A 26946-nucleotide genomic window follows, 5' to 3' on the forward strand; every position below is an offset into this window, starting at 1 on the left:
AAACAGCCGGCCCGATCGGCATTGGTCCATCTGCACTGAGACAAATATTCCGATATCTGATTCCGAGTATCGGTTTTCCGTCGATACAAATATAGAATGAGGGCTCGGGTTCCAGGGATCGTCGTTCGGTAGCTCGGTAGCTCGGGGCTCGGAGTGGGTATCTCCACACCATCCGAAGTGCCGAAGTGTGCGGTATCCTCAGAACTCTCATGGATGAACGGCCCGTGTAACTCGAATTTGATGTGTGGCGATCCGAGACTGCCGTTCTAAAGACCTTACGGGAATATTTAAGCTGGGTTGAATGTCGAAGACTGCCCTGCTTTACAAGTCCAAGTCCACTCAACATATACACAACCTCCACCTACCAAGACAGATTTACAATGACCAACACTGAGCCTCACCTCTGTTTCCGGTCATTTGTCGAGGCCTTGAAGGCCGACAATGATCTAGTTGAGATTGACTCTCCTATTGACCCTAACCTCGAAGCGGCCGCTATTACTCGTCTTGTCTGTGAAACGGACGACAAGGCCCCGCTCTTCAACAACCTCATTGGTGCTGAAAATGGTCTTTTCCGCATTCTGGGTGCCCCTGCATCTCTAAGAAAGTCCTCAAAGGATCGCTATGGTCGACTTGCACGACACTTGGCTTTGCCGCCGACCGCATCTATGCGCGACATCCTTGACAAGATGCTCTCGGCCAGCACCATAGCCCCAATCCCACCCAACATCGTGTCCACCGGTCCCTGCAAAGAGAACTTCCTCGAAGAAAGTCAGATTGATTTGACTAAGCTCCCTGCGCCTTTGATCCACCAAGCCGATGGAGGAAAGTACATCCAGACCTACGGAATGCACATTGTCCAGTCCCCCGATGGGTCCTGGACTAACTGGTCTATTGCCCGCGCTATGGTCTCCGACGATAAGCACCTTACAGGTCTAGTCATTGAGCCTCAGCACATCTGGCAGATCCACCAGATGTGGAAGAAGGAAGGCCGCGACGTTCCGTGGGCTCTGGCATTCGGTGTTCCCCCTGCCGCTATCATGGCCTCGAGCATGCCTATTCCCGATGGTGTGACCGAGGCTGGATATGTTGGTGCCATGACTGGTTCCGCCTTGGATCTGGTCAAGTGCGATACCAACGATCTCTACGTGCCTGCCACCTCTGAGATTGTCTTCGAAGGTACCCTTTCTATCACGGACAAGGGTCCCGAGGGTCCTTTCGGTGAGATGCACGGCTATGTCTTCCCTGGAGATACCCACCTGTGGCCCAAGTACAAGGTCAACCGCATCACCCACCGCAACAATGCCATCATGCCCATGTCATCTTGCGGTCGACTAACCGATGAAACTGTGAGCCACCCGCCCCAATGCCCTGTCTTCCCGGTGCCCTACTAACAAGTATTAGCATACCATGATCGGCTCACTTGCCGCTGCCGAGATCCGCAAGATCTGCCAACAGGCCGGTCTCCCGGTGACCGACGCCTTCGCGCCATTTGAATCCCAAGTGACCTGGGTCGCTCTGAGAATCGACACCGCAAAGCTGCGGGAAATGAAGACCACCCCGAAACAATTCTCCAAGAGGGTTGGCGACCTGATCTTCAACTGCAAGGCCGGCTACACAATCCACCGGCTGGTGCTTTGTGGCGACGACATTGATGTCTATAATGGCAAGGATGTTATGTGGGCTTTCTCGACTCGCTGCCGTCCAGGCCTCGACGAGATCTTCTTCGAGGATGTGCGCGGGTTCCCCCTTATTCCATACATGTCGCATGGAAACGGATCGCCGGTGCAGGGAGGAAAGGTTGTCTCTGATGCTCTTCTTCCCTGTGAGTATACTACCGGGAAAGATTGGGAGGCCGCCGATTTTGAGAGCTCGTATCCTGAGGAGCTCAAGCAGAAGGTTTTGGCCAACTGGACGAAGATGGGATTCCGGGAGGAGTAAATCAAATTTGTACGGTACTTTTTTATTTCAAATAAATATAGATTGGAATTCGAGGAATATTCGTCTTGATAATATATCCTCAATTGTCTATTACCTCCGATGTGCTAGTAGAGATTTTACCAGCAGCACTATTAGGAAGTTATGCATTTTATCCAACTCAATATACCATTATTGCACCAATTCTCCATCTAAGTTATACATATGTATAAATTGAGTCTATATTCGAATTCTTGACACCCGGGTTTGATATTGGCCCCGGGGGTAAAGCCGTGCTTACTAATACTCTAGGGGTCGGTAGGTGGGTGCCCAGATGGGCGGTTACGTCAAGGCGGAAACCCAATCCAACCATTTTGGCACAGCCTACCTCGCTGAGTCTCCATAGCGTAGCTCATATCGCCCAGTGCCGAGCTCGGATGCGTGTTGTTATATTGAGGGAGCCCCACACTTTCAACCCGCACAACTTCTTGGCCAAGACAACAAACCCTGTTCATCCCGGTACCTCGGAGTCCTCGGCAGCATGAGTGCTATCAGCCAGGGTGAAGCAGACCGGGTGCTAAACCTCAAGAGTCGAGAGCGAGAGGCTCATGCATGCTACCCGTGCAGAAAGCGGAAGGTCAAATGTGATGGACTCCAACCGTGTAGTACCTGTCAGAAGCGAAAACACCCCGAGATTTGTACCTACGCCCTTACGCATTCGAGGCGGAGATCGGCTTCTCGCCATAGTGTCGCACGCTCAGCTTCGCCCAGATCACCGACCGTAGCAAGAAATGAACCAGCACGGCGTGATGATAATTCGAAGGATTATGTCTATTCTGGTGATAATTCGGTTGTTTCGATCCTGCGCCTGCGAGCATCGGACGCCAATGAATCGGTGGCCCGCGAGGTTGGATCGGTTCTTGGTCTACGGAATACCTTCAGCAATTATCCTTTCATGGACTCAAAGACGCCGCTTGAGAGGTGGAAAGCACTGCTAACTGTAATGCCTCAGAGATCAGAGGTCTTAAAGTAAGTTTTAAATAACTCAAAAGGAATACGGCTAACTCTTTAGATTCTTCCACTTTTATCGCGTCACGGCATATCCATTCAATCCAATACTCGCTGACATAGATCGCTTTGAATCTGACTTGTGCACCTATCTCAATGCCCACGCATCTGGTGAATTACGCGACCCGGAGAAGATTTCTGAGCGCTGGGCAACCGACAAGTCTATTGGTCATGTCAGCCTTTTACTGGCAACATTAGCATCCGGGGCACATTACTCCGATATTGAATATCCCGAACGACTTGAACTGTCAACTGACTTTGGTAAGCTTGATTGCACACTCATCAAGCTTGACTAACGATATCCAGCCCGTAGATCATTTCATGCTCTCCGCTTGGCCAATTTCCTGTTTCGGCCATCACTAGATATCATACAATCACTGCTTATCTTGGGAAATGCGTTGCAGAATATGGGACAGTCCGATGCCGCCTGGGCGTTACTGGGCACGACAATCCGACTAGCTCAGACCATGGGCCTGCATACTGAAAGAAGTACCGTCCACTGGCCTGAACAGGTGAGAATGAAGGCTAGGACTCTTTGGTATGAACATCAAACTACTATAGGCATATCTAATCGCATCACAGCTGACTTTCCACAGGTCAACAATTGTTTGGCAGGATAGTTTACTGTGCCTTTGCTATGATCGACCGCCTATTGTCTCTGTGGCAGGATGGTCTCTCGCCAACTCATTTTTCGAGAGACAAGACTTGTCCTTCGCAGAAGTAATGCATTTGCTCTGTCGTATCAGTCTAGATATTATGCGACAGGAAACCTACAGCGTTGCTGAATTTGATCGAGCATTAGAGGGTTTGGAGCGGTTAGATGATGTTCGCCAACGCGGCCTACCATATCTTCGATCACGAGAAAATTGCACAACACTACAACAACATCTCGAGCATTTAGCTCTCAGAATGCACACCTCATTCTGTGTATCGGTCTTCTGCCGACCGGCAATGAAGCAATCAACCCCACAGCCTTTTCTCCCGCACGCTGGTATTCTTCGGGCTCGTGCCAAAGGGAGTTTGACTGATGCTTCTAAGGCATTTCTTGATTTCCAGGCTCTGAGTACGGTTCCATTGCGGAGCTGGTCAATGGTGCATACAGTGTTGAGTTCAACCCTGCTTCTTTGTATCTGGGAAGAGACGCGCAATGACCCTGAATGTCGCAATCTTCAGCAGAAAGTTATCGACGTCTTCTCATCATCCAATTCAAGAATCAACAATGATGGTGCTTCCTTTTCTGAAAGTGATAGTCAGTGGTTGTCGGATCGTCACATCCGAGCCTTGGTGACCTTACGAAGCGCCTTGGAACGAGAGCAGGAGACGGGCGCTACGGAAACAGAGAATTGGGCGGGAATGGCCTCAAATATGGTGCCGCAATTTGGTCCTGGGTAAGTTTTCTGTCCATGGTGAAAGACGAATACTCACATCTGAACAGGCCTGTTGGGTCCATGGACATGCCCGACCCATTCGACGTATCACCTGTTACGTATCTGGACTCGATAATGAACCGTAAGCACAGTTTGCCTAGTTTAAACAACTATAAGCTGACATATCCCAGTTCCGATGTTTGATTATACACAAGAAAATGGATTCTTGTGAAACCTGCTAAAACCTAATACCCGGCCAGTCATAGACTTCAATCAATTATACTTTCACAATGCACACAGGGATGCACATATTCAAGCTTTATGCAATTATTTTTTATCCACTGTGCCACCCGTGGATGGTTCCAAGGTTATCCGTGCAACGTTCGGATCTCGGTCTCGGGGCCTCGGACAGCTTCATTCGGGTCCCCAAAACCGGCCCGATGACATTATTCATGGGCAACCTACAGCCAAAAAAAAGCCTGTGAGACCTAGATAAAATTGGCATTTTGCCACAAATTGATATATAACAAGCCAGGGTTGCCGGGCTTAGTTTATCCATCACAGCAGTCATCACAGCTCCACAGGATACAACCCAAACCACCACCCAACAAGACCAAAACAACTTCTTCAACAAGCCTCCTATCAATGCTTTCTCTTCTCTCTGGAGCCCAGACCCCATCCTCCAGCCGCAACTCTCCAGGAGGCAGCCCAACCGAAACAACAATGCCAACCATCAACCATGCCCCCCAACAAACGCGCCGCAGACGCATTGTGGTCGCAATGACAGGCGCAACGGGCGCAATTCTCGGAATCAAAGTGCTGATCGCCCTCCGTCGCCTAAACATTGAAACCCATCTTGTCATGAGCAAATGGGCCGAGGCAACCATCAAATACGAAACCGACTACCACCCGTCGAATGTCAAAGCATTAGCAGATCATGTGCACAACATCAACGACATGGCTGCGCCGATTGCTAGTGGTTCTTTTAAGACTGATGGCATGATCGTTGTTCCATGCAGTATGAAGACCCTTGCTGCTATTCACAGTGGGTTCTGTGATGATTTGATCTCGCGTACTGCGGATGTCATGTTGAAAGAGAGACGGAAGCTTGTGCTTGTTGCAAGGGAAACTCCGCTGAGCGATATTCATCTGCGTAACATGTTGGAGGTTTCCCGTGCTGGTGCGGTCATCTTTCCTCCCGTTCCGGCGTACTATATCCGGGCTGCGTCGGTGGATGATTTGGTTGATCAGAGTGTGGGGCGTATGTTGGATCTGTTTGATTTGGATACGGGGGACTTTGAGAGATGGGAGGGATGGCAGACGGAGAAATAAAGGGATATAGATGAGTTGATTCGTTTTGTATAGCATTTGTTGGCGTTTTTATTGACTTGGGTAGACTGGTGCATTATCAAATAGACTTCAGCTTTGCATTAAAAAGTTTCCAGCGCTTTTCATAGCATCAGTATTATCCTCCTCATAAGGTATAGGTCTTAGTGGTCCCGGAAATAATAGTGAGATGAAAATTACTGTAATAATGTGAGCATACATCCTTTCCTGAGGAATACGGTAGGCAGCAGTGCGGTTATCGGAGGATGCGAAAGAACGGAAAGGCAAGATGAGATTGAATGACAAGAATGACGGACCTGATGTTTGGTAATGAATATAATGAATAGTAGACTCCCAAGTACAACACTGATTCTCCATGAGAAACAAACAAAAAAGACCAATTCGAAAAATCCAGTCAAAAGACAACCACAACCGTCATGGTATCACCACCAAAACCTAGTCCTGAGAATGTCCGATCAACAAAAGAACAGCCCTAGTAGTCTGAGAAAGGTCGAACAGAAGTAGTCCCCCTCCCCCTAACAGCATAGGCTGTAGCAAGCGAGCTATAATCCAACGCATCGCTAACGGGAAACTTCCCAGGATAACTCTCGACAGAGTGATACTTGCGCGCACGATTCATCTGCACCGTCTCAGAATCAACAGCCGCATCAATGGTAGCCCCAAACGAGACCGGCTGCTGCACCTTGATTCCAATCGACGGACCAGGGTCACTAAAGTGATCCGCGACACGGGTAGATGCAGACATGGGCACAGGGAAAGCCGCGTTATGGATAAAATGAGGCTGCGAAGTGCGCACTGGGACTGGAACAAGGTCTGGCTCGGCGCGTTCCTCGTCTGGAGCCGAGCCGTCCAGATTCCGTGGGAGAACTGTCAGCGGCTGTCGGAAGATGGACTTTGCCGAGCTGGCGATCTTTGAGATGCTGCCTCGTGTGCTGGATCGGAGTTTGCGCACGGTTTCGTAAATGGGGGAGCTCACTTGGGGATTTTCGGTGTCTGGCTGTGAGGAAGGACTTTCTTGCTCTGATGAGGAGGAATCCGAGTCTTGGTATCCCTGCTGTGGCCAGGCTGATACGGCTAGCGAGTTGGGGATCGGCTGGGAGGTTGTGCAGGTGTTGTTCGCGTGGTTCAAGGCATGATTGCCTGATGAAAGGTACCACTGGCGCTCCGCTGTTGCGGAACTATAGGCTGAGAGTGGGACAGTGCCGAGGAATGTGTTGATGATCCTTGTTTCTGTGCGACTGATGGCTCTGTTGAATGGTGGAAACTCGCGGCGTGTGTTCCAGAATGGTTGTGCGAGGTAGGATACTGCGTAGAGAAGTTGCAGCCAGGAGAGAGATCCAATGAGGAATATTGTGTTTAGGAGGGATATGGGGAAAACCGCGAAAGGTCTTTGGTCCATGATGGATAGCTGGCGACTCAGCCCGATGACTTAGTTGGGGAGATATGGCTGGTTTGTTTGGGATTGGGTTTCAATCCACCTAGGAGATCATGATTACTATTTACAGTTGAGGAAACTACAAAGTACTCGGGTGGTAATAGGGAAAGAGCCACAAGATGCCTTGGATTCGGGGGAAAAAAGTATCAACTTTGATTTATAAATGATTTTATCAAAATTCAAGTTAAAAAGTAAACAAATGCTGAAACCAACGTAGGTCTCACACTCTTGATATGAAAAAAAGAAGAAAAAAGGAAAATCATGTAGCTGCAGTTATATCCTCGTGCTCGACTGCAGGGGTAACCTTGTACGTGGCAGTCAGGCATTCGAGCTGTCGAGGTCTCGCATGCTCTATACATATGCACTATATCCAATATTTCGATCCATATCTGATTTTGCATGTCCAAATTGTGTTGTAGTGGTGAATATCTTGTTGATGCTAGCAGCACTGCCGGCATTTTCTTTCATGGAAGCTTGATCACTCCTCTCGCTTGAATCAGAATTAGGGCGAGGATATCGACGCTTAGAGTACTGAACTAGGAGTCGGCGTTCATAGTACAAAAGTAGAACGACACCACCGATGACATAACCAGTCGTCGCAAATATAGCACCGATGAGAATGTAAAGGGCGGGCTGGTCGGAACAAGCCATTATTGTAATGATTCTTAATATGAATAGTTTTTTTTTTTTGGAAATTTGGAGGTCAAGATAAATAATAGTAGAAATTACAGACTCTTCGGGGCTTTATATGCGTATTGGCTACGTATATATGACTATATCTGTATAGTTATGATAGACTTGGTACGTCATAGTTTCGCTAGTCACAGGGGAAATAGGTACTAGGTAACTGCGGACATTCCAACATTACTACTATGTAGTACTCTGGGTTAATTGTCAAATCCCCAGATTAACTAGTATATTAATTTGTGAGGAGAATACCAAAAGAGGGAAGGAGCAAACTCCCGATCTCGGGAGGCTCTTTCCTCGGGAACCTTGGAACCTGGGAACCTTATAGATCGTTCCCGCGGCTCCACCTACCTAACTCCACCTCTTCAACCTCCTCTCTCTCTGTCCATGTCCAGTATAAGGCACGCTGCTCGTTCCATCATGTCTGCTGTCGCCTGCAAAGACCTCCGTCCGCGAAAGTTTGCACCTCTCGGCTCTACCGGGACGTCAAATGCCCCTCTATTGAAGGGAATTGTGTTTGATGTGGATGGGACTTTGTGGTGAGTCACTTTTTCTGTTCCCGATACCTTTTGCGAGTTATGCTCTGTAGTTCTTCTCCCTGTTTAATATTTATATCGGCTATGTTACATGCGCCCTGGAGATTTTATATATGCATCTTGATGCTATTATTGGAAGTGGGCAGGAAATGAGTCAAGGCATCAATTTGAGATTCAGGCAAAAACCTACTTTCCTGTCTTGCCTTAGGATTCGGATCCTCCACAGATAGGACATAGTAGTTGAGTGGAGGGCATTTTTTGTGCTCCTCTAGTTTTATGTCATATTCTGGCCTTCCTATCCTGTGCTTTTGCTGCCTACCATGTTCAATTACGGGGAAATTGAGCATCTTGGCTCTTCCTGCGATACTAAGTTCTGATTGTGTTACAAAGTCAACCTTATATTGACTGAACACTAGCTAACCTTGACCAGTCTACCACAGCACCACATGTTCAGCGAAATGAGGTATGGTTTACTGCTTGCGAGCTGCTCAAAACCAACCACCTTTAAACCCTCTCTAACAAATCTGCTACTATAGAGAAGCACTAGGAATCGATCGCTCCATCGACATCCTCCAGCACATCCGCGAACTCCCAATCGCAGACCAAGCCACCGCTGTATCCAAAGTGCAGGCAGTAGAACGCCGCGCCATGGCCGACCAAAAACCCCAGCCCGGCCTGGTTCGTCTAATGGACTATCTTGAATCGCGCGGCTTACGACGGGCACTCTGCACACGGAACTTCGAGTACGTTACAGCAATCAACGCAACCAGGACATAATTTTGGAATATCCAATTCAGATTCATTCCGATTGTGTAACGTACACACAGCGCTAACATCCACGTTCGCGTCTCTCAGAGCACCAGTCCAGAACCTGCTTAATAACCATCTCAACGGTCATATCTTCCTACCAATCATCACGCGCGACACGCCCAATCTCCTGCCCAAGCCTGATCCAGCGGGTATTTTACATATTGCGAGTGAATGGGGTCTCGCTAATGGTGAGAATTTGATCATGGTTGGTGACAGCATTGATGATATGACAGCTGGGCATATGGCTGGCGCTGCAACGGTGTTGCTTTTGAATGAGCGGAACGTGCATTTGAAGGAACATCCGCACACTGATCTTTGCATTAAGCAGCTGGATGATCTGGTCGATATCCTGGATGGGGGATTTGCTGGGACTAGAGAGAATGATGAGCATGGCCCGTGATGGAATTCTAGTGGTGTCATCTCACTATGGGATGGATTTAGATAACCAGAGGCGGCCGGTTGGTGAATATACTAGATAGTCCGTCTGGAAATCATGTTACTACGTACAATGTGAGAAACATACTTGCTGCGGCGAAGTGAGAGTTGTTAGAATAAACTGTCATTTAATCGTACATACATTCTCAGCTGAGGCTGAGATGAATGGTTGACACTGTCCTTTTCGCTATGTACATGGCTTTCGCCGGGATTTGCTGCTCACTTCTCACCTCACCCCCTTCTTACCACCCGCGGCCTCTGCCGCCCCCACCACGCGGTCCGCGTGAGAATCCTCCTCCTCGTTGCGGTCCGCGGCCGCGACCACCACCTCTCGGTGGGGGAGGACCCCGTGGAAGGGGCGGGTTGGGGGAGCGCGCACGGTGGTTGTTGTTCCCAGAGAATGTTGATCGGCCACGAGAAGGCCCTCTGGGTGGTGGGTCACCACCACGTTTGGATCCAACTCCGCTTGCAAACTTGATACTGCCACGGGTGTTGCCACGCGGGGCAGGGACGGGGCGGCCTCGGCCTCGGGATACGCGGGACATCATATCATCTTCTTCTGGTGATGGAGCCGGAGACCATCCCCTGTTTCTTCCGCGGGATGAAGCTTGGCTTGGGGGGCGGCTTTCTCGGGGCGGGATGACAGTGTTGAGGTTCGTGATCATGTCTGGGTCGATACCCTTCAGGGTAAATGATGATGACTTTGTGGTTGCTGCGCGCAAGCTAGTAGCTGGGCAGTCTCCCACAAGATGCTTCGCACTGCAGCAATTGGCACAGCAGATTGAGACTGTGACTTGGTCGGAGTGGAGATCCCTGATTGGAAACCTCCATAGAGAATCGCATTCAGCTTCCAGGTGCTCATTCCCACAATAGTCACAAGGCACTTCGTATGCGAAATTGCGTAGTTTTGCACTGCATTGCGGCTCGTCGTGGCCACGTTCGCGGCATCGTTGGCATCGTCGCCAGTCGGGGCAAATACTGCTTTGGTGCTGATTCCAGGCACCGCAGTGTTCACACTTTATATTTGTGGTTAGTAGAGTGGAGATAAAGTAACTAGATGCAAGATAGAACATACCTCTTTTGCTGGGCAGACATCTGCCATATGGCCCTCACGTTGACATTCAATGCAAGAGATAGGAAGTTTGAGGTCTAGGTCATGGATGTTTCGATCAAAATAGACATACTTCGCAAGGATCTCAAGGTCCGCCTGGCTTAGGTCCACCAAAGCAACAGGCGCATTTGGATACTTGATTGAGAATAGCCGGAATGCTTCCTCTTTCGATCCAGGTCCGGTTTGTGCAGATGCGCCTTTCAGATTTGAGTTTCCAGTGGTGGAAGCATGTTGATGAGCCAGAGTGGCAGGGTCATAGTCATTGGCACCATCCATTCCCATCTTATCCCCTATGTTTAGCAGGATAGAGTCATCGGCTTCAGAACCAAGAGAATCTGTATCATCTGTGTCACTCTTGGAGTCAATTTCGCCATCTTCCAGCTCATCGTCGTTTTGAAATTGGTCGTTTGTTGTGGGCTTGTCTTCACCATTGACCGAAACAGATGCGCTGCGACTGCGCCAATATTTGTCGTTCACCGCTTCAAATTGAGTAGGCTGCTCGTTTGTTGGCGCCGATCGTTTTCCAAGTGTTGTTCGCACTGCAGCCTTCCGACCCTGGTTCCAGCTAATCGCAGGCGCAGTGTTGCCAGCGTGTGGGTTTGCGACAGTGGTTTTGTCCGCGTCGGAATCGGAATCTTCACTTGAGGCCGAACTAGATCCCGAACTAGATGTGTTGTCTGGATCGTCCACTGGCAAGGATGTGGCACTGAATGCAACCCCTTTTGGAACAAAGTCAGCTAGATCTGAGTCCTTCTTATTTCTGTTGCGGCGTTGTCTCTTGGCCGGGCGGGAGCTGTCGTGCGATGCGGAGCGCGAAGTGGAACGCGGATTCGACCGAGTGCGCGGTGCGCCAACCAGGGCTGTGCGCGAATCAGCCTCTTCATCTGAGGATTTTGCCATTGATGCAATTAATTGAATAATCTTGGAGAAAAGTATTGGAGTACAGATAGAGTGAGAGTCCAGAAGGATCAACAGTAGAATTTGGGTCCCCAGAAAATTTCACGGTAGACGATATCGACCACTCGCGCAATTCCGAAATAGAAGGATACGGCGATAAACGATAGCTCGATAAGCCGATAAGCAGCACTTCCTACCGCGTTCACATACATCTAAAAAGGACAGTTAAAAAGATATAGAGAAAAGATATCACAAGGCTGCATAAGTGGCCGACTATGCTTGTATTATATAGAGGTAGAAATATAGGTTAATCCTTTCTTTTTATAAGGCTTTATCCTAATAAATTGACATAGAAAACACTGAAGACCTCGTTAGGATTAGATACAACCGAGACATACCTATATAGGTACTTATCGGAAGCATATAAGCGTAAAAAGGCAAAAGAATACAAGATTGATAATTCTCATATCAAGCTCACAGGTCAGGTAGTCAATATCCACATGATCTCGACTTGATCTAGCCTGGAGACAGCAGACAGACAACTGAGACTAGGAAGCCCCTTTGGCCCTGGGGCCAAACTCCAACTGCATGTATAGAGTTATCAGCAGATTATGATACAAGATGCAAACTCCAACAATGAGTCATTAAAGACTGTTCAGACTGGGCGTTGTCTTAGGGGTAAGATCTACCCGTGGAGTAGAGCAAGCCGAGGGGATCGACGCCAAGAGTGGGGTTGATGCCATCTTCTGTAGTCCCAAGTATCTAATGTTATTACTGATCTTATCGATCGTCAGGCTGCATATTCAAAGCACTGTTGACTATAAACGAGCCGCGGCTGGGTAGACGCTCACAGCCCGCAGTCACCCAATGTGTTTTATTGAATCCATCAAGTTAGGGCACTCTTATTTTCCATATTAGCCACGAGTCCCTGGTTGTACATGGAAAAGCCCTCTTTATGGTTTATGCTTTTCCGCTCCTTCGTATACATCTGAGAAGATATCTAAAAAGAACTTCCAAAAATACATCGGGCTGTTCTTACATTAACACCCCTAATATCATCTTCCAATATTGGGACAAATAGATCGGATTATAAATGACTTACGTCGTCAAGGACAGAGGCCGGAGTAGCGTCCGATTATTCTTGTTGATTATAAACTTGAGTTGCCAGTGTTGAGGAACTTCCTAGCCAGCACCAGCTCTTAGTGGACAAACCGGAGGGCCATCTACTCTTCTTTGCTGATGGCAGGCAAGACTATATACAAGCACCGCAATACTAGATGGTTTCGACAGAATCTTAGCTAATACTCCTGCCATCAACTACTTCAGTTTATACTAGCTGGGTACTGGACTCGTCGTGCGGAATGAATGTATATTTCCATGCCGATAGGATTCGTAGATTTTTCAAATAGCAGAGGACCTTCGATGGGTCTAAAAAGACATTTAAAAAGATATCGGACGGTAAACTCGCGACATTGAGGTTTAGCTCTTCTGGTATAATTTTCCAAGAACTACATTGAACATTCCATCACTATTTCTAGGATAAAATCCGTGCTTCGGACCCCATCGCTACGACTTGATTGCAATGTTTCCCCAAAAAGAACCCAGTACATAAATTTTGGTGCCAACGATCTAGACCTATGCCTATTTCAAACAGCCGGTGGGAAAGTGATCACCTGGCACAGCCTAGCGGCCTTCGGTGCTATGTATCAACAATTTTTACCCGTTGTTTACGTCGCCTGATCAACATGTTACCCCCGGGGCTAGATTAGCGCCATCAATACGAACAGAAAGGCCCGGGGGCTTAGGTTGAAGACCATGTCCCAGATACAGCAGAGTATTTCATCTATAGCCTTTTCACTCGGGATGTATCCAACCGCATACGACCCTAAGATTTAAAGGTATAATTGCATGAGAATGGTCGGCTGCTTGTGCAGCCTCTGTCCCTGACGTTTGGCTAAGATGATATTAGGCTTGTTTTTAGTAGTTGTGTATAGATATATATAGAGACGAAATCATAGTAATTTGGTTTCATAGTTGAGCAAAGGTGGCCAAGTCCTGTATATTAGCCAATTCTACATCGATGAATGTCTCAGACATAATTGCCCCATAAAAGGAAACGTCAACGATAAGAAATATTTTCTAAGGAATCGTCATAAGACTGGACTAAGGAGTAATGATATATGTTCATCTATTTATGAATGAGCCCCTTTACTGCATCCTTAATATAGAGTACATGGGCAGTTCTAGTCCTTTCGGGCTAGATTCCGCACATGCATACGTTCGTACATTGATGTATGGCCAATTATGCATTTCCCTTTTGCTCGGCCAATCTAACAGGTAGGGAATAGATTAGGGAGAATAAAAAACCAATCTAATTATAGACCTCTAATAGAAAGAGAGAAAAAAAGATAGTCTAGGCAAAAAGGAAAAAAAAGAAAGAAAAAAAAATAAGACGCGCCTAGGTGAATCAGAGAGCTCTTCCTCACCCCGTGACCGCAGCAAGCCGATCCGACCGGCAAACTCCAGTCTTGGGCCGTGTGCCACCTCATCCCCACGCTCCTTTTCATTATTCTCTTCTTCACTCCGTACTACATTCCCTGTTCCTTTGGATCCAACCGTCAAGCTGGCGTCCGACAATTCAAAAGTGTCTTCCCTGTTGGCCCCCCGTGGGGTCTCCTTCCCTCCGGATGTTGACACAGGGCCACAGCGGTTATCTCCAAGCATGACCTCAAAACAAGGTCGCCGGAGGCGGTCCAGCAGTCTTATCTACCAGGAGCCGGCCGAGTCTATCGAGCATACCAGTGATCAGGCCGCATTGCCAAATCTGAATGCAAACTGGGTGAATTCCAAGGGTGAGTGCCGAAAGATCCTGGAGACCACATATCATGAAATCAAGGACTAACGTGGGATTTCGTTTTGACTGTAGGTGCCTGGACCATCCATTTCGTGTGTATCGCCGCTCTCAAGATCTTCTACGACATCATTCCGGGCGTCTCGCAGGAAACTTCATGGACCCTCACCAATATCAGCTACATGTTCGGATCCTTCCTCATGTTCCACTGGGTGCGGGGCATCCCATTCGAATTCAACGCCGGCGCCTATGACAATCTCAACATGTGGGAGCAGATCGACAACGGCGACCAGTATACACCCGCTAAGAAGTTCTTGCTCTGCGTGCCTATCGTGCTTTTCCTCCTCAGCACCCACTACACCCATTTCGATCTGACCCACTTCACCATCAACTTCCTAGCCACGTTGGGAGTGGTTATTCCCAAGCTACCTTTCGTATGTCATATCTGCTCGGAACCAGACTTATGAAATTCATTGACTAACTTTTTGACTACAGTCGCATCGGTTGCGAATAGGTCTCTTCTCCGATATACCCGAGGAGTCATAGTGGCTCCCATTTAATCTTTCCTTTTTTCTCTCCACTATCCATGTTGGCGTATCCAGGGCCTCCTCGGTTTTCCCGAGCTTTCTCGCCTTCCCTTCCTTTTCTCCATAAAAGGCCTTTGCATTGCGAAATTGTTCAACGGGGGTTTGAACCGTTTTTGGCCACTGCGCATCCTGTTTCACTTTTCTTTTTCGTCAGCAAATATGAAGACGCAGAAGTCACTGCGAACCAGTCCAAATTCCCCTCCTTTCAGCCTGCCTTAGGCAGCTTATCCTTGTCTAGATTTCGAAGTATCCAAGCCTTGCATTTTTTTTATTTTGCAAGCTTCATTTTTTCGGGTCCCGGCTCTTTGAAATCCTGGGCTGTGTAATGTAAGGGATTAACGCCTTTGCAATCTATCCACATGGAAGTAAGAATCTGTCCCTATGTAGAGCTTCGATCGGTAATGCAGGTCAATCTCTTGGCTGGGGTCCATGCGGGGGCCTATTGCATCATGGCTAGAATTCGATCAGCAATAAGTATTTGTCACTTCTTACGTACATGTACATATGTAGGTAGCCTCAAATATTCGAATGATAAACAAAGAAGGTTAAGAATTAAAAAGGCCGATGTGCGAGGTAAAAACCATGCAGGCAATCCAATACTTAAAATATAGATATGTATACTGCGACCATCTGCATAGGAACTATAAACCAAAGCCAAGAAAGTAACTTCCAAGTCTTTTTTCTTCTAATCATATGTGCTCATAGCTTATAGATGTCCCCTTGCTTCTTTTTGTGTTATTGAAATGGACTGACATGTCCAGGGCTATGCACCTCAACTAGTTTTGAGATTCCAGACTTTCACCGAAACAAACACCTAAATACTTCGACTTGACTGACCACAGGATTCATCATGCAGCAACCTCATCAACTCCTTGTCAATTTGTGCCCCAGGTCCTTCCAGCAAGAAATAGCCAAGTTCATTGTCTGTATACTTTCCACCGCCTTTGTTTCCGCCCTCGAAACAAAGAAATTCAATCTTTTTATAGAATTGATTATCAAACCTCTCTTACTTTGTTGACCTCTATATTATCCTAACATATCTCTAGAACCTACCTTGGATGCCTTTCCTATGCCCTTGAATAATGCCACATATATCAGCATCCAAGTGCCTACTGTTCTGCCGGACATATACCTCATTGCGACGCGCCAAACGCCATTCTCCGCCGCAACTCCTTATCGATAAGCGCGTTACTGCCAGCACAAAATGTATCTTTTGAGCTGGCTTTTCAAAAACCCCCCTCTGCCCATGGCGACCATGGAAGAGGTACCATATCGGTCCCCCGTACCCCTTCAATGGGAGCTGGCTCGACAGACCGAAATTTTCCTCGAAGATAGCCTATGTATGTCCACTTTCCCCGTGTTTTGACGCGTGCGGGAAAACCTCAAAGAGCCGCTGCTAATATTATTCGTTTTCTCTACTAGGGCCCCAAGCATATAGCCTTCTCTTCAATGTCCTTGCATCGGGAACTATCTCATCAACAAAAGCAGTGATTCCACTACCGCAGCATCTGGCCGTTGCAGGTACGATGCTCGTACACCCAAGAACAACAACGCGCGCCGAATCCGAGTATGAAAAAGAAGCACCCAATGCAGCTTTGCGATTTCTTCGATTGACGAATTCCCTTGTTGGTCCCATGGATGCAAAGTTCAATCTTGCTTTCGGCTTCACCCACTTTGAATCTTCGCGACAGGGTAGACGGCGCGGGGAAAGTCCGATGGTGGTTGAGGATGGCAATCCTGATACTCGGCCTCTAAATACGAAATTCAACCAAGATTCTTCAGTGTGGAGCTGCGCAGAGGACTTCTGGCACGCTGTCGGATGGGCATTTAATTGTTCGGTACTTCATCCGGCCCGGTGGGAGCGCTGGCAGATATGGCTCCAGTTTATGTGCAACGTACTCGAAGATGATTGGAAAGAGCGCGAAAAGAAGTACCTAGAGGCAAAAGAAAACCAAAGGGATGCCTCAGTTTGGTCAGAGATGTCTGAGATGTCACAGACGTCGGAGAGGGAGGGCTCACAGGGCGCTGAACCAGCCAAGAAAGAAAGCCGCAAGGGCAGAAGGCATAAGACGAAGGTAGTGGAGGTACACGATGACCTTGGAATCTTTCGAGAAAGCCTGATCTTCCGCTATATCTCCTCGAACGCCACAGCTGGACGGAACCGCAGAATCATGCGGGCAATCTTCGCCAATGGCAAATCCAATCTCGGCGAGTTCAAGGAAGTATTCAAGGATGAGCTGAGAATTCCTATTCCAGACCAAGACCCGCATAATACCAAAAAGAGGGCAGGCGATATCAACCTCGACAAGGATGACTACGGCGACTACCTGAATGTTTCAGACGAGGATCTCGAAGCTGATCGAAGCTCAACATCGACATCACCTCCAGCCAAGGGATCGAATCCCGGCAAGCCACGGCGTAGCAAGCGCACCCGACGAGGAACGCGAAACGCAATGGACGAAGCCACAGACCCAGTCAAGATGCCCAAAGCAAGCCAAACACCCTCTCACGAATCCAATATATTCCTGCTAGGCGGCTACACCTCCCTCGCCCTCCGCCAGCAACTCCTCAGCATCCTCTCCAACGTCTCAGAGAAACTGCCCCGAGACTTCATGCCCCTAGACAACCTCTACGACATGTTCGTCGAGAACATCCGCGACCTCTCCCTCCCAATCTTCCAACACTTCATCAGCCCTTCCAACCTCCCGCACCTCCTCCCCGAAGCACACTCCACTCTCTGCGAACTCCTCCTCTTCGTCCTCCGCGAGAGCTCCGCCCCCAGCTCCGACGATAACTACCTTACCCAGGCGAAGCTGGAGAAATGCTTCCTCCCCTACGCGGCGGCTACCCCGAGCGTCGGGAACAATGCCAAGGTCTCCCTTCTACTTGAGGCGTTGATGACACTCCTGTATAAGAGCAAGATGCTCTCTGTAACCCCGTCGCTGGCGAAAGCTGTCCAGTCTGGGATTGCGCGTCGTGAGCAGACTAATAGTCGTGATCGGAAATCGGTTGAATGGGCTTACTTGCAGGAGAGTGGGTTTAGGATGAAGTTCATGGTCGAGCATATCTTGCCATGAAGCATTTCTGTGGGATCGGAGAAGGTCAGTGTTGTGGTAATGACGTTCATGATGACAATGATACTTAATGGTCGTGCTTTGGGGCGTTTATGGAGCATTTGAATGCCCTTTGCTTTGCTTTGGTTTGAATATAACATTTTTGATATATACTCAAGGATCATGGAGTCTGTGCTATCCGTTAAATGCCGATTCTATTCACTTGCCATGAAAGGACTATCCTATTTATTATAGGATCTAGGGTATAATTACTATCTACAACCACATCGCGTCAAAAACACAAGAAAAGTCGGCCGCATATGTGGCCTTGTGACGTCTTTTTAGATATTTCCCCCCCTTACGGGTATTGTAGGTATGGTACATAGGCGACTTTGACGTCTTTTTGGGTAGTCTTTTGGGGATGTCTCTGTAGATAATCGTTTTGAAAGGTTTGTTTTCATGGATGCCTTCTTCTTGTCATATATGTACACGGTAGAATAAGTCGGGAAAAAAGGTCTAATTTGTGAAATCGACATTTCTATGTATAACCTTTGAAAGTAAGCAAGGCGGGAATCACAGCACGCAAATAATAGAATAATCCACCAACACAGAAATATGACAATAGGTCTTCCGTTTCAATGATGATATCCACCCACAGAATTAGGGAAAATACAGTTTAAAAGAAGAAGTAGAAAGATAAAATGGTAAGAAAATGGAAGGAGAAAGGAGCCTAAGTTGAATAGTCAACACAAGACAATTTACCGCGGTGGCCGGGGACCAATAATCTGGCGCCTAGCACCGCCAACACCAAGGCCAACACCGCCACGGTTCTGGTTATCACCACCCATGTAGCCATACTGATGAACATCCCATGACTGGCCCGGTCCCGAGCCTTGCGTGCCATCTTGATTGCCACGCCCGGCCGCGGCCGCCGTTTGCTTCTGATTCTCTGCCCACTCTTCCTGGCGCGCGCGTTCGCGCTCCATCTCTCGTTCCAGAAGAGACTTGGATGCCCAGCCGCCAGCCTTGGTCTTCTGCTGTGAGGCTGCGCGGCGGCTGTTCTCGGCGTCGACTTCGGAGGTCGAGGTGTAGTCTTGGAATCGGTGTGCGGCTGGGGTTGGGGATTTGGGTGCCGGGTTAGAGGAGAGGAAACTATCCACGCGGCTTTCGTGGCCCCGGTTGGCGTTGTAAGCTACCGGGTCTGGAAGGGGCCGGGGCGAGGCGGGCAGGTCTCTGGGTGGGAGCGCTGGCGATGCAGAGAAAGATGATGGCTTTGGCACTGGGAGGGGACGAGGGGGCTGGGGTGGTGCTTGCTCCTCGATGGGTTGGGGTTCCTCTGCCTCGGAAGTAGCCGGCATATCCTGCGTGTTCTGCCACTCAGTACGGAGCAGTCGCCGTTCTTGTTCCAGGGAAGAGAGATCGTAGCTAGGTTTTGGGGGTACGGGATGAGGGCGACTTTGGCTGCGAGGCTGAGGCTGATCGCCAGTCTTTCCAGGTTGGACTTGGCGTTCAGTCTCGTACTGGTGCTCCCGCTCCTTTGCCAGCTGTAGCTCGAGCTCGAGCTCTTTGATGCGGCGGCTTTGTGCTGTTTCCTCGACCGCACCGGCGACATCACTAGCCTGGGACTTGGAGGCCTGGTACTGACTCAGGAACTGACCATTGAGACGGTTATCATTCAGGTTTCGTCTCTGTTGTCGCTCCTGCTCGAAGCGGTCCTCGGCTTCCTTTTCTTCTGCCATACGTCGCTGCTCTTCCGCTTCCCATTGGCGCTTTTCATCGTCCCAGCGCTTCTTCTCTGCCTCGACCTTGAGACGTTCTTGTTCTCTTACACGAGCAGTCTCTTCTTCCCATCGGCGCTCCTCTTCTGCCTTGGCATGGGCCTCCTCTTCTGCAATCTGTCGCTGATGTGCGCGGTCTGCCTCTTCCCTCTCTGCGTTCTGTTGACGAATCCGTTCATCCTCTTCACGCTTGCGCTTCTCTTTCTCTGCAAGGCTTGGTACAGCAGGTCCAGGAGTGGTGATCTGTCGGCGAGCACCAAATGCAACTCCTTGATTCCCTTGGCTAGCTCCCCCAATGTAGCCATATTGGTGAATGTTCCAAGCCGGCGTGGTATCCTGTTCATCTCCCTTCTTGGCCCAAGTACTGTACGACCCAGAAGATTTCGCAGGGCTGCCTGTTCGAGCTGGATCCCCGACATTGCTAGAGGAGCGGGCTGATCGGGGTGTATATGCTCCGGTGCTCGAGGAACCCGTCGCATTTGGGCTGACCACACCGCGCTTGCTCTGTGGGCCAACAGTTCGGGGGAACTTGTTGGGCGCAAGGGCATTGGCGCGCCGACTGAACGCAGCAAGACACTGGAGAACCTGCGCTGGATCCTTTGCTTCGTAGAGATCAACTGTCAGGAAGACATCGTGCGGGGGAAGGTTGAGAGGTGGCAATTGGCATGCGCGCAAGAAATGCGAAATATTCTCCATCTGTACAAATGGCGCGGACAGCTGCTTATACTTCACGCCCGGTGACACAACGAGGTTTACCAGCCTTGTAATCAAAGGAGTTAGCCAGGGGTCCATACATTTGTACCCGTGAGTGGTACTTAAAAACACACCCGTGGGTGGGACCTGGAAGACATAAATAAACTTACTTGCAAAGAGCAACACCATCTTTCAAGCCTTCGAGCAAGTCCGGCGTTGCCAGTTTCTCATGCAGCACTTCCTCAATCCAGTCGCGTACCTCCGCGGCTGCCTGCGGGGTATAGCGGGATAGGCGCATATTGCGCAAATCCTTGTCCAACGAAGTCACTGAAGCCATGATGAGTGTTGAATCGATGCTCGAGTGTTTTGAAATGTAGTTGTTCTGTTGTTGCCACTTGAGTGGTATGTATCCCTTTGCGGGTGCCTGATCGGCCCTAACGGTGGCGGCTGTTGGGTAGCAGAAGGAGAGCGTTCCGTGATACAATTGGAAATGACGATATGAAGAAATGTTTCAATTACTAGAAGTGCAGAAGTTTTCTAGTAAAGTCGTAGAAATTTGAAAAAAAAGGGAGAAAAGGCTGAGAGATGGGGAGAAGAGGAGTGGAATGCCCGGGCTGTGTTTATCCCCGATGACGTTCCTGATAGTCCCGCCTCGATCTTTTTTTTTTCGCCTCTTTCTATTCTACGCACTCAACAATGGTTAACAGCTTGTGGTTCAAATGGAAGAAGCTTCGCCTGCCCTGGCGCAAGTCCTTCTTGGTCGGTTAGTATCTGCTTTCTGTTTTTCTTATGGCGTCTCAGTGCCGCTAACCGTCTCTTAGGTGAGGATCTCGCCGGAAATACCTTTTGGGAGTTCAAAGATGTGATGAATGCTGCTCGATTCCGACGCATTGTTCGATTCGATCCAAAGACACATTTTAGTGATGTTCAAGTGACACGTGAGTTCCGTCAGAAGATACAGGCTCGGGCTATTCCGGGGCAAAGGGGAATGAGACAATTGAATCATAACTAAGACGTTATTTCAACACAGCGCAATGGCACCAATGGCTGCGACATGTCCGAGAACACCCCCCGAGCATCCAGGAGCAGCAGCAGGATCTTGTCCGGCAGGCGCAAATCAAACAACTCGCTCGACTGGCCGATGAACGCTGGGCCAGCAAGGCCTCCGTCCTCGATAAGCCCAAGACTCAACAACAACCACCAGCAACCCAAATCAATGAAGCGACTTTGAATCAGCCCGCCAAAGCTGATCCCGCGCAAAAAATACCGGCTTCAACCGCATCCCGCGAAACAGCCCCGAAGGCCAAACCCACACCAGAACCGAAGACACAAAAGGAGGAGAACCCATGGGCCAAGGCGAAAAAGACCAACCCAGGTGAGGAGTGGCAGCCTGAAGCGTGGTCTCCTAGTTCCAAGCGGTGAAAGGTGATAACGACTTATTTTGGTCATTTTTTTCACGATACTCTATATAAGCTTGACTTTCAGAGACATGTGCCGGGGGGTATGGAAGGCTGTCGCCTTGTAACAATGGTCAATTCATCAGCACAAACATCTTGCATGGAACTCCGGGTCATAGATGGCATTGAGGCTATCTTATGTCGAAGAGTCTTTGAACTCCTCCCGCTCTCCTTGCTGTATAAGGATAGAGGTTCATTATGCACTGTGTTCGACCTCATAGGTCACAGGTGTGGCCCAAGCTGTCATGGGGGCTTCAACATAATCAGAGCCATATATATTGGCACTTGTATACTATGCTTCTTCGTTATCCAGCGTTTTCCACTCAATCATATCATCTACTAGGATCTTCTCGGTTCTTACAGTTATACTAACAATAATCCTAGTGGCTACACAGGTACATGGACGGTTTTGTTTAAATATTTTTAATTTTCATACTCTAACATATAACATCCCCTTTTTTTGGTTTTTCTATATTTTTCAGGCTGCACTGCAAGTGTCACCCCAAGACAAGCAAAGATATTGCAATAAAATCAATAAAGCAAATGCATGCTGGTTTCATGCAAACAAATCCTCCATCCCTCTTTTTTTGTGTTTTTCAATTTTCCACATTTGTTGTAGTATAGGCACACCTCAAGCTTGTAAGAAAAGCAAGGACATTGCACCTTTTTTTGGTCGTTTTGTGGTTTTTCGTAGCTTTCACATCATGAGCAATCTTCCAGCTCAACAAGATAAGTCATTGCAAACATCAAAGCTCAAAAACAATTTGAAAGAACAATTTGAAGAACAACAGAGTCTAGCAAAAGGGTATCAATGGAACTCCAGACGCCGGAAAGATGCAAAAATCGTCAAACATCAACAAGAAAATAGCAAATGACAATGGTCAGGTTAGATGTAGACCATGCTGTTCTGGCATGCGCTCGCCATATTCAAGGTAGAACCTTTGAATTTATCTTCATTATGGACTTGCTGGTTGTTCTCATAGTAGTAAGCCAACAGATACTTCCGGGCACGATCACAGAACTTATCAGCCAAGAAGGCAGGAGTACTGTAACTGATCGAGCGAGTAGCCCGGCCCATCAGGTAGCAGATGCTGTGGGTAAGTTCTTGCACCATGTCAGCAGGCTTGCGGTCCGTATTGACTTTCGGGTTGGTGAAGATCTCGTCGTGGATGACAATGTAGTGAGCTGGACGGGCAGAACCCTGGAGAGGAGCCTGGGCTTGCAGATAGAAGTCCCAGAAGATAGGACGGGTGACTCCGCGATCAACAATACACCCGTTGATTGGGTTGGATGTTCGATCTTGGTCCTTCGCATTGGTAGGGTAGAAGCGCACATTGTGGCGCTTTCCGCAGACAATGATGGTGATGTTTGGCATGGCTCCACGGTATACCGCTTTGGCAGCCGCTTGAATCTTTGGAAGTTCATCTACAAGGACCATAGCGAACTGACCATCACTAACACCGTCGCGGTACACGAGAATGTTCTGAGGCAAGTTGCCGCTGTTGGACTTTTGCCACAAGTTCAGCCGGGTGAGCATCATCTCCTTGAGGAATTCAATGCTTTCTTGGCGGCGCGTCTGGGCTCGAACCTCACCGGGCCATTGTCCCATGCGATAATCAGTGGAGGCAACGATGGCAGCAACACTGGGGAAGATTTCGGGGTCTGTGCTCGACGGATGAGTAACATCCAAGCCAACGACGATGGTGTTCTTCGCTGCGCCAATGAAGCGTGCGTTCGCCGGCTGCAGAAGTTGGTTGCATCCTCCCATCTTGAGATTGACCTTCATGGCGTTGTTGCTCAAATACTGCTCATTGGCACCTTTGAACTTAGTACTCAGCATGCAGTGCGTAAGGACGCCAGTCTTAAGATCTCCGGCATACTTGACGTAATCAAAGATTTTCCCTTCTGTGGTAGGAAGCAAAACAACCAAGAAGGGAAACTCTTTCATGATCTTTTTGAATGCCTCCTTAATCATTTCTCGATTGTCTCTATCATCTGAACCGAGAAGCACTTGGAGATACGGTTTGGAGGGCGGCGGAAGCGACAGGCCATGGTCGCGCAATTTCCTGTAAAACGCGTCCATCTCAAATTCAGGATCTTTAAGGACTTCCTCTATATCCTTACCGCGCTTCCGAAGCCAAAGACAGGTCCATTTGCCGATGCTGGCGCCCTGGGAGAATTTGGTATTAATCAAATTCCACGAGCCATTTCGAGGGTTAGTGGTCTTCTTGCCGCCGTAAAGCAGATTCGGCGGGTTCAAAATCCTGGCAGATACAGTGATCATCTCCTTGCCGGGCTTGATGCCTACCGCCTTGGTATGTCCTTCAGATATTCCCAGGATGTCCAATCCCTCGGTCATAATGGAGGCATAGTTCTGAGGAGGTCGCCGGCAACTGAACTTGATCATGTTCTGTCTTTGGAGAGTGGATGGCTCTGGCCTGAAAGGTTGCCCAGGGAGGACTTCGCAAACCTCCGCAGGAAGATAAACTGGACGATCACGGGTTCCAACGTTCACGATTGGCATATCACCGGCGTACTTGAGTTTCTTATTGTAAGCTGTTATTTCTTGTTAGCACAGTCCACCACAAATATCGACTAATAGGCAGCAAACATACTTTTGTAGAAGTATTCGGAAACAGTCACGTATTTTCCCTTTTTCTCATCTCCCATCCAGAACTGCACGTTGTCGGCACTAGATGCTTCACGTACAACCCGTGGGGGGTTGGGGCCATTGCATCCATCCTCAGGAGTGGCAACAAAAAAGATTGTTCGGACTGGTTTTTCCTTGACCCCAGAACCGTTCTCTCGAGCTTCCAGATGCAAGGCGTGGACTTTCAGACCCTTCAGGAACCGGCCAATAAGTTTCCGGTCGTTTCCGTAAATTTGGACAAAGGCAATGAGTATATCAGACAACAGACATTCATTGAAGAATGCGCCGTGACTAACATTTAAATTGAGGAAGATTCGTCCAGCTCCAAGACGGACACTTGAGTAGTAACCACGAACAGCTTCAGCGCCACCCCTCATCTCCATTGACTGCTTTCGCCTGTCCATCCGGAAGAATTTGTTTCGTCCTTTGCCGATGATGGCGACGCTGGAATCTCGGTAGGGATAAGCACTCATGAGGATGTTCAGTACTCGGAGACAGGGCGACTCATTCTCAATTTCCCCTCGGTGGCTAACGTCCTCAAGGCACGTCATCATGTCAACTGGGGAAAAAGAGCTTTCGAGAGTCAGAGTGGCCTCCCAAGGGCCGGTGTAAGCTTTCGATCTTGAACTCCCCTGGCCACTTCCACCGCCCATGGAACAAACGAACGGCTCTCGATTATTTGGGAATAGTTCAGTCGTAACAATCTCGGTGGCCCCATCAGTGGCAATGCCGACTCCTTTGTTGAAGAGAGGGTATTTGCGGAACATACTCTGAAGGACGAACATTTGCTGCCCTTTCTTCGGCTCGGGCTTGATTTTTAGTCGATACGAATGGAACTTGACGTTTGGCTTGAACTCCATGAGAAAAAAGTTGGCACGAAGCACAATCGGACGACCTTGGGTACCGTAGCCAGGACGCCGAGCCAAAGAGCCGGACTCTGGGCGAGCCTTTGCGGACTCTACAACGTAGCGGTCCTCCAAAGCATGTACGCGCGCGTTGGGAGCTTCAATTGGGTCCGTCAACATTCTGTGTGTATGTTAGATATAATTTCCCCTTGATGTAGAATATATAAACTTACCCGGAGGGCGGTTCGGAGCCGCCACGACCCCCACGACTACCGCCACGATCACTTCCACGGCCCCGATCACCACTGTAACCGCGGTCACTGCCACGGCTACTGGAGCCACGATCACCGCGGCCACGAGAGCCGCCACGATCACCACCACGGCCGCCGTGAATGGGCAGATCACCGTGAGCACGACCAGACATTTTAGCGAATGCTGGTTGGAGAAAAAAAGGTAGTCGAAAAGGTAGAAATTGATGTAGTGAGAATGCGAACTTTGCGCGTGATGGAGAGTCAGGTAAGTGGCGACAAGGACTCGAAAACCCCAGTTATTTGGGTATTTCCAGAGAGGTTCGAAAACAACAGGACGAACAGAAGAAAAAACTTCACAATGGGACAAGCGTTATCTTGTCCACCGCAGATTCCCTTTTTGTAAAAAGGGAGAAGAAAAAGGTAGGTCTTGCTGCTTTGATCTGTTAAAATGAGTCAATAACGATGAAGGATTAGATTGTTGAGATGTATGGAGATGGTGATGTGAAGACGGACCGATGCAGCAGAGCAACGGGCAATGTAGGGCAAGCAATGCAACAAGGCAAATAGCTCAACCCACAGCCAAGAGCGATGCCAATGAGAATAGCAATGGCAATGGCAGTGGTGATTCAATGAAGATGCAGGATAGAACGTAGTGATAGAATATCTTATGCAGGTAGGGATATGAAAAGAGATTGATGATGGTTCAAGGAAAAGTCTTTGAGAGAAGAGAAATGGAAATCAAGGTAGACCAGGAAAAAGAAAATGGGCAGCAGCAAATGAGAATATCAGAATGGACTAGGATCAGCAAATGAAGGCAAAATACCTGATCTCAATGAGGTGGCAAGTTGGGGCTTGGGGTAAAAGATATGTAGCAATCAATGGGCAAAAAGTGAGATATAGTGAAAGCAGTAAGTGAGAAATGCAAATGAAAGATAAGTGAAAAATTGGTGAAATCAAAGGTAAATGGTATGCAATGAGAGTGAGATGCAGGAAGTGCTCAATCTGCCAGCATCATAGGTACTGACATGCAGTTGAAGGGTATAAAGGGTAATTCAGTGTAAGGAAGTAAAGTTCGTACTCACCAGAGCTGTTTGTATGTATCGTGAAGAAGAAAGAAGAAAGAAGAAGAAATTGCTTGGGATGGTATTTATAGTCGGCACTGGAGTATGAATCG

At 48.6% G+C, this 26946-nt stretch overlaps 11 protein-coding genes across 11 annotated transcripts; 7 read left to right on the plus strand and 4 right to left on the minus strand.

Annotated features, from left to right (window-relative positions):
- Positions 1-380: 380 nt before the first annotated feature.
- Positions 381-1938, plus strand: PEX2_105470 (UbiD family decarboxylase; the record flags this gene model as incomplete). Its single annotated transcript, XM_016747815.1, has 2 exons — positions 381-1346; positions 1402-1938. 2 exons carry the CDS (start codon positions 381-383, stop codon positions 1936-1938), a joined length of 1503 nt encoding a protein of 500 aa, XP_016593302.1.
- Positions 1939-2455: 517 nt separating this feature from the next.
- Positions 2456-4581, plus strand: PEX2_105480 (Zn(II)2Cys6 transcription factor; the record flags this gene model as incomplete). Its single annotated transcript, XM_016747816.1, has 6 exons — positions 2456-2943; positions 2987-3243; positions 3289-3520; positions 3579-4370; positions 4418-4491; positions 4541-4581. The coding sequence occupies 6 exons, from the start codon at positions 2456-2458 to the stop codon at positions 4579-4581; spliced, it is 1884 nt and encodes a 627-aa protein (XP_016593303.1).
- A 413-nt stretch (positions 4582-4994) lies between these two features.
- On the plus strand, positions 4995-5681 carry PEX2_105490 (UbiX family flavin prenyltransferase; the record flags this gene model as incomplete). The annotated part of the gene is made up of 1 exon (XM_016747817.1): positions 4995-5681. One exon carries the CDS (start codon positions 4995-4997, stop codon positions 5679-5681), a length of 687 nt encoding a protein of 228 aa, XP_016593304.1.
- A 487-nt stretch (positions 5682-6168) lies between these two features.
- On the minus strand, positions 6169-7095 carry PEX2_105500 (uncharacterized protein; the record flags this gene model as incomplete). Its single annotated transcript, XM_016747818.1, has 1 exon — positions 6169-7095. The coding sequence occupies one exon, from the start codon at positions 7093-7095 to the stop codon at positions 6169-6171; it is 927 nt and encodes a 308-aa protein (XP_016593305.1).
- A 1143-nt stretch (positions 7096-8238) lies between these two features.
- Positions 8239-9564, plus strand: PEX2_105510 (putative haloacid dehalogenase-like hydrolase; the record flags this gene model as incomplete). The annotated part of the gene is made up of 4 exons (XM_016747819.1): positions 8239-8357; positions 8785-8817; positions 8891-9097; positions 9210-9564. 4 exons carry the CDS (start codon positions 8239-8241, stop codon positions 9562-9564), a joined length of 714 nt encoding a protein of 237 aa, XP_016593306.1.
- A 277-nt stretch (positions 9565-9841) lies between these two features.
- PEX2_105520 (zinc knuckle domain protein) lies at positions 9842-11610 on the minus strand (the record flags this gene model as incomplete). The annotated part of the gene is made up of 3 exons (XM_016747820.1): positions 9842-10300; positions 10360-10615; positions 10784-11610. 3 exons carry the CDS (start codon positions 11608-11610, stop codon positions 9842-9844), a joined length of 1542 nt encoding a protein of 513 aa, XP_016593307.1.
- Positions 11611-14329: 2719 nt separating this feature from the next.
- Positions 14330-15004, plus strand: PEX2_105530 (ORMDL family protein; the record flags this gene model as incomplete). Its single annotated transcript, XM_016747821.1, has 3 exons — positions 14330-14459; positions 14534-14892; positions 14954-15004. The coding sequence occupies 3 exons, from the start codon at positions 14330-14332 to the stop codon at positions 15002-15004; spliced, it is 540 nt and encodes a 179-aa protein (XP_016593308.1).
- Positions 15005-16249: 1245 nt separating this feature from the next.
- On the plus strand, positions 16250-18122 carry PEX2_105540 (uncharacterized protein; the record flags this gene model as incomplete). Its single annotated transcript, XM_016747822.1, has 2 exons — positions 16250-16385; positions 16468-18122. The coding sequence occupies 2 exons, from the start codon at positions 16250-16252 to the stop codon at positions 18120-18122; spliced, it is 1791 nt and encodes a 596-aa protein (XP_016593309.1).
- Positions 18123-18856: 734 nt separating this feature from the next.
- On the minus strand, positions 18857-20906 carry PEX2_105550 (calponin homology domain protein; the record flags this gene model as incomplete). The annotated part of the gene is made up of 2 exons (XM_016747823.1): positions 18857-20636; positions 20740-20906. 2 exons carry the CDS (start codon positions 20904-20906, stop codon positions 18857-18859), a joined length of 1947 nt encoding a protein of 648 aa, XP_016593310.1.
- A 359-nt stretch (positions 20907-21265) lies between these two features.
- PEX2_105560 (uncharacterized protein) lies at positions 21266-21991 on the plus strand (the record flags this gene model as incomplete). The annotated part of the gene is made up of 3 exons (XM_016747824.1): positions 21266-21332; positions 21391-21507; positions 21600-21991. 3 exons carry the CDS (start codon positions 21266-21268, stop codon positions 21989-21991), a joined length of 576 nt encoding a protein of 191 aa, XP_016593311.1.
- A 921-nt stretch (positions 21992-22912) lies between these two features.
- Positions 22913-25945, minus strand: PEX2_105570 (argonaute family protein; the record flags this gene model as incomplete). Its single annotated transcript, XM_016747825.1, has 3 exons — positions 22913-24582; positions 24642-25702; positions 25755-25945. The coding sequence occupies 3 exons, from the start codon at positions 25943-25945 to the stop codon at positions 22913-22915; spliced, it is 2922 nt and encodes a 973-aa protein (XP_016593312.1).
- Between the last annotated feature and the right edge of the window lie 1001 nt (positions 25946-26946).

The sequence above is a fragment of the Penicillium expansum genome (genome assembly GCF_000769745.1).
Source record: "Penicillium expansum strain MD-8 chromosome Unknown contig362, whole genome shotgun sequence".
NCBI classification, from domain to species: Eukaryota; Fungi; Ascomycota; class Eurotiomycetes; order Eurotiales; family Aspergillaceae; genus Penicillium; species Penicillium expansum.